This window comes from Chrysochloris asiatica, unplaced genomic scaffold, assembly GCF_000296735.1.
Source record: "Chrysochloris asiatica unplaced genomic scaffold, ChrAsi1.0 scaffold00337, whole genome shotgun sequence".
Taxonomy (NCBI): Eukaryota; Metazoa; Chordata; class Mammalia; order Afrosoricida; family Chrysochloridae; genus Chrysochloris; species Chrysochloris asiatica.
Genome location: NW_006408855.1, coordinates 652,468 through 664,571, shown reverse-complemented (window position 1 = coordinate 664,571; position 12,104 = coordinate 652,468). Strand labels below are relative to the sequence as shown.

General features: G+C 39.2%; 1 protein-coding gene across 1 annotated transcript in view; it reads right to left on the bottom strand.

Annotated features, from left to right (window-relative positions):
• Positions 1–12,104, bottom strand: part of PHF20 (PHD finger protein 20) — a 211,272-nt gene that overhangs the window by 116,476 nt on the left and 82,692 nt on the right. The window contains exons 3-4 of the mRNA XM_006875716.1: positions 3,917–4,088; positions 2,641–2,725 (exon numbers count right to left, since the gene is read on the bottom strand). Coding sequence (XP_006875778.1) covers positions 2,641–2,725; positions 3,917–4,088 — 257 coding nt within the window. The remainder of the gene's footprint in view (positions 1–2,640; positions 2,726–3,916; positions 4,089–12,104) is intronic.

Below are 12,104 nucleotides of genomic sequence, written 5' to 3'. Positions count from 1 at the left end.
CTAGGAGCTGAGGTCCCTAGGACCATCAAGGGAGAAGAGCAGAGAGCGGGACCCTACCCAGAGAAGCAGTGATGCCTGAAATGGAGCCAGAGACGATGACGTGGAGCGATGGAGCAGCTGGAGACTTTAGATCCAGAGACGGAGAACGACTGTGTGCTGAAGACCTGGGGGTAAGGGGAAAGGATTGCATGGAGGGGACTGTAACCATGGCAATGATAACAATAGAATGAACGTAAAACTAATGTTCTCCCATGTAAACTATCACATAATTCACAAAAAAAAAAAGAACAGAATAAAATTATAAGAACAGAGGATCTGGGAGGACAGTCTATGATGAAAACAATTACAATGTGAAAAAAGGTAAACACAGAGGAACAGAGACCCAGGTGATGAGAAGGTCAGATAGATTACTGGATAAAATAAACTGTCTTAAATGGAGGGAAGAACTAATGGAATATAAGGTAACCACAATGGGGTTGGAGTGGGGGGTTTACTTTGGGTGTTCGGGAGGGCTACACAAGAAGTGGGGAGGAGGCAGAAGAACAAGATAGATAGGGGAACACTGAGACAGGTTTGCATGCCATAGTGGGACAGAGGTAAATAGTGATGTATACTCAACCTTGGAACAACAGAGCTCTGGGATACAGGGATCTAGGTATAGCCTGAAGAGGGTAAATAACACTAAAATCCTTGACTGCCTTATGAATATTAGTTTCCCTTGCCTACTATTGTAAAACAGACACTTGAGTGGGATAGAAAGGAATGTTGGGAAACATGATTAGAGAAAACTTGTAAGCCCGCCTTCAGCCTATAACTGATTGGAATACCTAAAAGGGTTTCTACAACTTGCACAGTGCCATAGGCTTTATGCAAGGCCTTTATAGAGTATAGGACCTTATGTGGAATCCTGAGTCCCATCTACAACCTTGTAAGGTGAGACATTCCCACTAGAAAGGACAAGCAAACTGGAACAGCTACAGTGACAGATGATGCATCTTCATGATGAACCTGACCTATACTCAGAGCGGTAGTTACTCTAAATACCAACAGAGAGGGAAAGAGTCTTCAAATCAGGTTTCAATGCTATCCACTCTGTACACAGGGTAGATAGGAACGGGCAACTTAGACAAAGGCTACCTAAAATAAGGGGGCAATAAAGGCACGAAGTGACTGGCTTACAAGGTTTCAAGAGGGAGTTTAGCTTAAGAGTATTGGGGGAAAGAAAGAGTCCCCACTGAATGAATAACTGTCATCTTGTCTAGATGGGTCTGGTGAAAAGAGATGGGAATACGATTTGTAAGATACAATAGTGAATAACTATTATTATGACTAATTGGGACTGTCACAATTGTAAAGGTAGAAGTTTTGTAACAAAAAAGGGGGAGTGGTTAATCTTACAGTTCAGAAACAGAGGACCCTAGGACCATCAAGAGAGGAACGCACAAGCAGAGTGCGGGACCTTATCCAGAGAAGCAGCGGCGCCAGAGATGGGGGCAGAGATGGGGGCATGGAGAGAGGGAGTGGGTGAGGACTCTAGATTCAAGGACTAAGAAGAGAAGGATTAAGAGCTGGTGGTCAGGAGCAGACTTGCAGAATGTGCCATTTGGAGATGTAAATTGTTATATATGTCTGAGTGGTGTTTTTTGTTGTTGTTTGTGTGTTTTTTAAAAAGCTAAAGTGGATAGAAAGAAATACTGTTAGCAGATGGTACATGGAGGGAATTGTAATCAATGTAATGAAACAAGGTATATGATTTGTTGAATGTAAAAGTGATGATATGCCCTATAAACTTTCACTCAATCCACAATAAAAACATTAAAAAAAGAAAAAAAGAAAAGGCCCAAGAATCTATTCTCTGAGTACCAGGATTCATCTTTATAACCTCTGCTAGTCTTAGTATTAAAAAAATGAGTCTCTGGGTCAAGTTCCCTGTCCCGTATTCTTGCATGTTCTAAAATTTGTCAAATACATCCCTACTCAGAGCTGTAAACCACAGTGCCCAAACTCAAATAGTAACTCTGATGTTATAAACTATCTTCAATTATCTAACATCCAGAAAGCATTTTTTTTTTTAATGGTTTTTGGTGCTCATTTCATTTCAAGGCTATTTACAAATTAGTAAAATGAATGTTGTTGTTAGTGTCAAGTTGCTTCTGATTCATAGTGACCCTATTAGGGTGTTTCCACGGTTTTAAATCTTCATGGGAGCAGAAAGCCTCATCTTTCTCCTGAGAAGCAGCTGGTGAGCTTGAACTACAGCCCTTGTGTTTTGGAGTCCAATGCTTATCATACGGAGCGAGCCACTGTGCTCCAACTAAAAGGAATATTAGGGCTTATCAGTTAGGAACTTTTAGACAGCAAGAACCTAAAAACTTTTCAACAGTTATAATTTGAAAAGTAGGGACAAAGAGGTGTGCCTTCCTTTTAATCCAACTATATTTATATATTGATATATATACATATATATAATTATTTATATGTATATACATATCTATTTATAGAGCTCAAGTTCCTGATTAATTTGAATAAAGAAGATTCTTAGGCAGTTAATACATACTGAAAATATATTATCAAACTTTAATATTAACAATGTTCCCCCCTAAATAAAAAATAAAAACAACTACAATTCAAATGTCTTACCATCCTTGTTAACGGCAGTGACTTTGGCTGGATAAAAACGACAATCAGACCAGCAAGCAAGGACCTGCTCATTTATTTGAAATTCCTAAAAAAGAAAAAAATCCTGTTACCAATATACTTTTTTATAAGACACACAAACTGATTAGAACTCATAAAAGACGCTGGGGTTGATATGAGCGTGGCTGATCAAGGGAAGGAGGCTGTTGGGATGGATAAAGATATGTCTACTGTTAAAACAAGTGGAAGGGCTGGGCCACAAGACTTCACCCCATGAGTGAAGTGTGGATAGGTGTAACTCAGCACTGATGATAATTCTACCCTGTGAAGTTTACGAGTCCAGGAACACCAGGCAGCACTGCCAATATACAAGCTAAAAGGAATAAGACTACTTTATCTTGGAAGCAACATTTATACCACTCACTTGAAAAAGATCTCTAGTCAAGGGAAGCACCTATTCACCTTTAATATTTAATACTGTTTTCTCAGCACCCTGTAGAATACCCAGCACACAGCTGGCACTGATAAATTTTGTAAAATGAATACTAAATAATCAAGGTTGAGAAGAGACAAACATCTTAAACCTCATCCTAAATTGGTATGGGGATGGGAGGAAGAGACTATCAAGGAGAAATGCTAACAGAGAAACAATAAAATAAAGGGCTGAGTCAGATATGAAGGCGGTAGGAATGCTACAGATGCCTCTTTAAAAAACTTACAGTTATACTGCATTACTTCATTCAGGTATCAGTAAAAGTCCCAGGCATAGTGATAAAATTTAGAAAATGGGAATATAGTCCACGCGATTCTAAACTCTTTAGGGACTAATAAAAGATCTTGAATATGAGGCTAGAACAGTTCTCAATGTTAAATGATGGCTTAATAAATGATCAGACAGAATGTTGACAAGATCATGATACTATGAATCTAGAATTTAATCATTCATTCATTTATTCAACCAATATTTATTGAAGACCTACTATATGCAAAACGCTGTTCTAAAGGCTGGGGATACAATGGTGTAAAAGAGAGATTATGTCCCCATCCACTATCCACTTGGTAGTCTCAGTCAATTTAATTTATGCGCTATCACATCACTCACATCATTTAAATAAATAAAAACTGGGATTCTCAAGAGATCCAGGTACAACTATGGGCCTAAATGAGGACTGGTCCCCAGCTACTACCAAATTTCACACTGAAGATCAAGGGCTGGAACACAAACTGCCCAGTGGGTGACCCAACACTCATTACGGAATGTCACAAATTTATTACTCACAGAAGATCCTTCTTCTTCTTGCAAGCCCTCTTTCCTCAGCTGTATTTTCTCTAAAGGGCGTAAATAAGGACTGTCCCAGCAGAACCATTCATCATAACGATGGTTCCAGCGTTTAAAATGAATGAGTACTTTTCCTTCTTCGTAGTCAATGTCTTCTATGTGAGCTGGATACCTGAGTCCGGGCGGGAGAGGGGGGGGAAATATATATATATATGAAATATATATATCAATGCTTTTAAAACCCACCCAAAAGATCCAAAATGGTAGCCTTCCAAAACTCCTTCCAAAGCACTAAAAAAGGCCTGACATTTAAGGGCTCCATATAATATCGTCAAACCACAGATAATGGAGGCTTGAAATTCAAATCCCAATTTGTCTACTCCTTAGTCTATGAACTATCAAATTAATCTGTCAGCACCTAAATTTCCATGCAAAGTTGAGAAAGAATACTTAGAACACTGTGTTTCAGTATATGAGACTAAATGAAATTATTTACACAAAAAAACTTAAGCACACTGATGCATGGAGGAGATTGTAATCATTGCAATGAAGCGAAGTACGATAGGATGAATGCAAAACTGATGTTCTCCCATGTAAACTATCACTCAATTCACAATAAAAGCTCAAAAAAACTTAAGCACACAAGAGAGGAGGCAGGAAACATTTAACAACTATATTATATTTTATACACATGCCAAATTAGAAAACCATGTAACTCAGAATATATTGTTGTTGTTGTCATGGGCCTAATCAGCTAATTCTAACTTACAGTGAACCTATAGGACAGAGTAGAACTACCTCAGAGGGTTTCCTAAGATGTAACCTTCACTATAGCAGAATGTCAGGTCTTTTCTCCTGTGTGAGTTCAAATCCCTGACCTATCAGCCAGCAGTCAAACACCTGACCGCTATGCCACCAGGGCTCCTTTCAGGTCATATCAGACCATCTCAGTTTTAGACATTTGGTAACCCATACAGTAGAATACCATACAGCTGTTAGAATAAAACTTTTGTATATGTCATGATGGAGTCCTGGTGTGGCATTGTGGGTTAATATGCCAGACTGAAAAGCTGTTGAACTGCAAGGTCGGTGGTTCAAGCTCACCAGCTGCTCCTCAGAAACCCTATACAGGGTTGCTATGGGTCGGAACAGACTCGGTAGCACTTAACAACAACAACATATGTCATGATATAGAAAGTTCTTCCAAGATATACTGTTAAATAAAGAGTAAGGTTCAAAATATAACAACATATTACTCATTTTAAGGAGCTCTAGTAGTGTAGTGGTTACGAATCAGGTTGCAAACTGCAAGGTCAGCAGTTCAAAACTACCAGCTGTTCCGAGGGAGAAAGATGAGGCGTTCTGCTCCCCCAAAGATTTACAGCCTCGGAAACCCTGTACAGGGTCACTATGAGTCGGAACCGACTCCACGGCACACAGCCATTACTCATTTTACAAAAGTAAAAAAAGGTATGTTCACATATGCTTAGGGGGCATCAAAAAGTTCATGGAAAATGTAATGAAGAGATAATGGAATTTTCCCACAAAATGCTTATGCATAAAATATCTAGAAGAATACATAAGAAACTAATGATGGTGGTTACTTGTGTAAAAGTGTGGTCAGTTCAGTAGATGGGTTCTTTCAACCTTCATTCTATTCTCATTCTAAAAAGAGAGTTTGGAAAATCAACAATTAACATTTCCCCAACTCCCTTTCAATTGGTAATGAAGGTCAAGAAGACCCATGGGTTGGAAGACAATTATAGTATGATGACCAGACCCTGTGCTGGAATGTAGAACCTCTCAAACTTTCATGCACATGGCAAATTTCCAGGGAATCTTGATAAAATGTAGATAATACTTAAGTCATTCAAGCTAGAGTCAAAGAGGTTTTAACAAGGTCCCAGGTGATAGTGATGCTGCTGGTCTACAACAACACAGGTTTAGTGTCTAGTCATCAGCTTCATGAGTGTCAAGCAGCAATGGTGAAGTACAGCTGTGGCAGCAATGACTTCCTGACTTCCACAACACAGCTCCAGTAATACACCCTTCAAATTGATAGTCCCACTCCTTCAGCTCTGAAAACAATGTTTTAAGTACCAATTCTCTGTGCTGAATCTCTTTGTGGTTAAAATACCTAAAGTGGTTTCTGTTTCCTGCATTGAAAGCTGACTAATACAAGAAGGGAACCAGTATCAGGGAGGCAAAAATAGTTTAACTTTGAAGACATTCTTGTTTTCAACCAGTAAATATATTGCTCATGCCAAAAATAAATTAAAAGATGTTTTTAAAATTGTATGCGAGCATTCATTGGAGCTGAGATACAAGCGTCAAATTTCCTTGGACAGCCAAACAACTGGGGAACTATATTTCTTATTTGGGATATTTTTTTTCTTTTTTACATTCCCATTTTATGAATGTTTGCCTTTGGGTGTTTGGGCAGTGATCTTGTCAATTAAAAAGCCATGCTAACGTTTTTCTACTTGAATTGTTAAAGGGCTATAGACTGCAGGAAGATGGAGTACTTCTCTTCCAGTATGATATTCATCATGGCCTTTTCCAAAGCACTAGTTGCTGGTTTGGGCTACCGTGAAACTGCACCAGGAGATGACATTTGGTCCCATGAGGAGCCTGCAATTTGTCATCAACCTTTGCAGTTTGTGTCCTTCGTGGGCATCCAGAACAGTAAACAACTAAACAAGACCTGCTGTCTAAATGGGGGAACCTACATGCTTGGGTCCTGGCTTCTACAGACGGAACTGCAAGCATGATGTTCGCAAAGAATGGCCATGCGATGAATGAACACCTACCAGCTTCCAGGACTCCAGAATTAATGCCATCTACATGCACCATTCTTATGCTAGCTGGCATTTACCTTTCTGCACTCTTCTGTTCATCGATATTTGCCTTTTTTTAAAATGACAACTTTCGATGCCATGGAAACTTCCTGGTCAGTAAATATTGTAACTGAAACGTGATAATTTGTTATCTGCTTTGAAATAATCCATTCTGATTATGGCCCCTAACACTTGCTTAATGTGCCAATTACTTCCTTCCTCTGCCTCTGCCTTGCCTTTCCTCCCCAAAAACCTACTTCAAAAAAAAATTTAACTTTACTTTGTGCCCAAGTACTGTTTCTTTCTACATCTAGCTATATGAAGGGGTTCATTTTAATGTTTTCCTTTAATCATGTGAATTCTATCTTCAGATTATTAAAGGCTAGTCCTAATGTGGAACTGAGGATAAAATATTTCATGGAGTTTGTTAAAATCAATAAAAAGTAGCTTTAAATGGAAAAAAAAAAATCACAAAACAAAACAAAAAAATTATATGCAACTCTTCTCTTAAATACAACCGAATTAACCAGACGGCTAAATTCAATTGAGAAAATCTGGGTTCTACCTATATTTTCTCCCTTGGATTCACAACATTTTTCCTTCCTTTCTGGCATAGTGTTGATCCTACACCAGGATCACACCAGGAGTCCTAACCTTAACATTGCTGTTGTTGTTAAGTGCCACTGAGTGGGTTCCATCTCATTTGAATGACTGACCTTGTGGTTCAAACCGACCTTGTGATCCAGTGCTTTATCCCACAGCACCACATCAGGACTCCACTTTAACATAACACTGCTCTAAAAGAAATATTGTACTACCTAAACAAACAGGCCTGTTTTTGTGTTTATGAATACTGCGTCCTCCTCAATCCTACACTACTGTAAGTAGTTGACTTTTCATTGACATATCACAGTACCTTGCATATACCAAGCACTCACTATATTTTCAGGAAATGAATTCTACTGTCCCTATTCTTCAGAAAAGCCACATGAAGTGTAAATTCTATTCCAAAGCTCTTCTACCCCAACTATCCTTTCCAAATTAAATTGCTGCCAAGTTCAGGCCCCATCACTTCAGGTGGGCATTCCTCAGGATTGACAGGGTATGCTTTTCAAAACTTCTCATCCTGCAATACATACAGTAATTGCTCAAAAATTATTAACAGAAGGAATAAACAATCATGAAACCAGTCTCCCTGCTGCAAGCCAACCGACATACAGCTGTTATAAATACAAAATATCTTAACAGCAGACTGGGTAACTATGTGATCTGATTAACTAAGGAGTAAATGGGTCGGAACCGACTCGACGGCACTTAACAACAACAAATAATTGTAAGAGATAAGAAAGCCCACTGCTACTGAGTCAATTTCAATTCATAATGACCCCATGTAGGGTTATTGTTGTTGTTAAGTGCTATCGAGTTGGTTCTGACTCATAGTGATCCTATACTGAGTTTCCAAGATACAGTTATTGGGTTTGAACTGCTGACCTTATGGTTTACAGTTCAGTGCTGATCTTACAGAGCCACAGCAGGAGTAGGGTAACTGAGACTAAATCTTTACGGAAGTAGGCAGTCTCATCTTTTTCCCATGGAGTAGCTGGTGGGTTTGAACCACCAACCTTGTGGTTAACAGCCCAATGTCCAACAACGGCTCCACCAGGGCTCATTAGGAGATAAGAAAGGATTCCCAAAAGGCACTCATCTCTGCAAAACAGAAAGAAGCACATTTTGTTGCAGTTAGATGCCATTGAGTCGATTCCGACACATAGCAATCTTATGTACAACAGACAAAACTGCCTGGTCCTGCTTAATCCTCATAATCAGTTAAGCTTGAGCCCACTGCTGCTGCTACTGTACTGATCCATATACTTGGGAGGTCTTCCTCTTTTGTTGCTGACCCTCCACTTAACCTAGGATGATGTTCTACTCCAGGGATTGGTCCCTATTGATAATATGTCCAACGTATGAGAGAAAAAGTCAGTCTCGCCACCTGGCTCAGAAGAGCATTCATTGTACTTTTTCCAACACAGATTTGTTTGTTCTTTTAACAGTCCTGGTGCTTTCAGTATTCTTCTCCAGCATCATAACTCAAATACATCAATTATTTTATAATCCTTTTTCACCATCTTTCACATGCATATGAGGCTACTGAAAATACTATGGCTTGGGTCAGGCACACCTTATTCCTTAAACTGACACCTTTGATATTGAACACTTTAAAGAGGTCTTGTGCAGCAGATCTGGCTGATGCAATACATTCTTTGATTTCCTGCCTGCTGCTTCCATGAGTGTTGATCCAGGCAAAATGAAGTCTTTGACAACTTCAATCTTGTCTCCATTTTTAATAATATTATTTATTGGTCCAGTGGTGAGGTTTTATTTACATTGAGATGCAACCCAACTGAGGGCTGTGGTCTTTGATCTTCAAGAGTATTTTAAGTCCTCTTCACTTTCAGCAAGCTTGTTTGTATAGTCTGCATACTGCAGGTTGTTAATAAATCTTCTTACAATCCTGATGCCACATTCTTCTTCATATAAACCTGCTTCTTGGATTATCTGCTCAGCGTACAGACTGAAAAAGTATGGTGAAAGAATACAACCCTGGTGAACACCTTTGCTAATTTTAAACCATTAAGTGTCCCCTTGTTCTGTTTGAACAACTGCCTCTTATTCTATGTACAGGTTCCTCATGAGCATAACTAAATCTGTCAGAATATTTATTCTCCGCAATGCTGTCCATAGCTTGTCATGATTCACACGGTCAAAAACCTTTGCATAGTCAATAAAGCGTAGGTAAACAACTTTCTGGTACTCTCTACTTTCAGCCAAGATCCATCTGACATCCGCAGTGATATCCCTCATTCCATGTTTTCATCTGAATCCGGCTTGAACCTCTGTCAGTAATCTGTCAGTGTACTGTTGCAGCCATCTTTTCATTATCTTTAGCAAAATTTTACTTGCATGTGATATTAATGACATTGATGACTTCCGCATTCCATTGGATCACTTTTCTTTGGAATGGGCACAAATGTGGATGTCTTCCAACCAGTAAACCAGGTAGCTGAGCTCCAAATTTCTAGGCATAGATGAGTGACTGCTTCAAGTGTTTCATCAGTTTGTTGAAGCATTTCAATTTGTATTAAAACAGTTCCCAAAGCCTTCTTCTTTGCAAAAGTCTTCAGTTCATCTTGGACTTCATCCTTCAGTACCATTGGTTCTTGATCATATGCTATCTCTTGAAATGGTTGAACATCATTTCTTTTTGGTACAGTGACTCTGTACCTCTATTTTCTTTTTTAATGTCTTATTTACATAGGGGAACATTAGCTTTACATTCATCCTATCATATATTGTTTCATTGCCATGATTACAATCCCCTCCATGCATCATCACCCAACCAAAGGGTATATACCCTGCAAGTCTGCCCCTCAGTCATCAGCACACGCCCCTCGCCTCCATCTCTGGCATCACTGCTTCTCTGGGTAGGATCCTGTACTCCATTTTTCTCCCTTGATGGTCCCAGGGACTTCGCTCCTGGACTGCAAAGTCAACCACTCCCAACCCTCACAGTCAGTCCTGATAACAATTATTCATTATTGTGCCACAGGCATGCCATCCCCATCTCCTTTCATCAGCCCCGCACAGACAGATTGGATAGTACTCAATGGAGATTCTACCTTCCTCCACGCCCTCTGGATCTAGGCTCCCTCTTGAAAGTTTATAAGCCAGTCACTTCTTGCCTTTATAGCCCCCCATTTTGGGTAGCCAATGTCCAAGTTGCACATCCCTGTCTACCCTGTGTACTGAAGGAGTGGGAATGATCCTTGCTGTAAAGATTTGTTCCCTTTTGAGCTACTGCATCCATAGACGTAGGTCAAGTTCAACAATTTGATGAACTTGACCTACATCTATGGATGAAGTATCAAATTACACTTTTTGTATCACATTATACTATTTTTCTTCTTCTTTCTTCTTCTAGTTGAATTCTGATCATCCAGCCATTGAAGCCAGGTCAAGTGGGCCTCCATCTTCTTTTGATGCATTCTGCATCATCATTCAATATTTTGCCAATAGAATTCTTTCAATATTGCCAGTCGAACTTGAATTTTTTTCTTTAATTCTTTGAACTTGAGAAATACTGACCATGTTCTTCCCTTTTGGTTTACTAACTCCAGGTCTTTACACATTTCATTATACTTGCCTTGGTCTTCATGAGTTCTTCTTTCAAATTTTTCTGTTCAGCTCCTTGACTTCTTCCTCATGTCTTCCACTTGCTTTAGCATATATATGCTGGAGAGCAAGTTTCAGAGTCTCTTCAGACATCTATTTTGGTCCTTACTTCTTTCTTATCTTCTTAATGACCTTTTGTATGAAGTCCCTGGTAACACCCCGTAACTCTCTGGTCTTTAGTCATTAGTGTCTAATGCATCAAATCTGTTCTTGAGATGATTTCTAAATTCAGGTGGGATATTGTTTAAGATCAAATTTTGGCTCTCGTGGACTTGTTTTAATTTTCTTCAGGTTCAGCCTGAACTTGTACATGAGAAATTGATGGGTTTGTCCACAGTCTGCCCCTGGCCTTGTTTTGGCTGATTATATGGAGCTTTTCCACCAACTCATTCCACAGATATAGTCAATTTGATTTCTGTGTATGCCATCTGGTGAGGTCAATGTGTATAGTCATCTTTTATATTGTTTAAAAAAAAAGATATGTGCAATGAAGAAGTCATTGGTCTTTCAAAATTCTATCATGCAATCTGCAGAATCATTTCTATCAACAAAGTCTTATTTTCCAACTACTGAGCCCTTCCTGTTTGTTTCCAAACTTTACATCCCAATCACATGATAGCATGTTTGACCAATTTCAGACTGAAGAAGTTAGTAGAATTCTTCAATTTCATCATCACTGGCTTTAGTTGTTGTTGTTGTTGTTAAGTGCTGTTGAATCTATTCTGACCCATAGCAACCCTGTATAGGGTTTCCAAGGAACAGCTGGTAAGCTTGTACTGCCGATCTTGCAATTCAAATGGCTTTGCAGTCTGGGCAATTAACCCACAGCACTTTAGAAGTTGGTGCATAAATTTGAATAACAGTATTAACTGGTCTTCCTTGTAGGCATATGAATATTACCCTATTACAGACAGAATTATACTTCAAGATAGACCTAGAAAAGACAAGCAGACCAACCTGGAGTGGCTAGAAGAACAGAAGATACTTCTTGAAAGAAAGACCAACAGGAAAAATATAAAACAACATAGGCAGACCGACTGTTACTACAAGAACAAGCAACATGCTTGCCCAGGAAACATCAAGGCAAGTGGTCGGGTCCCCTCAGTGCACAGCTCCTT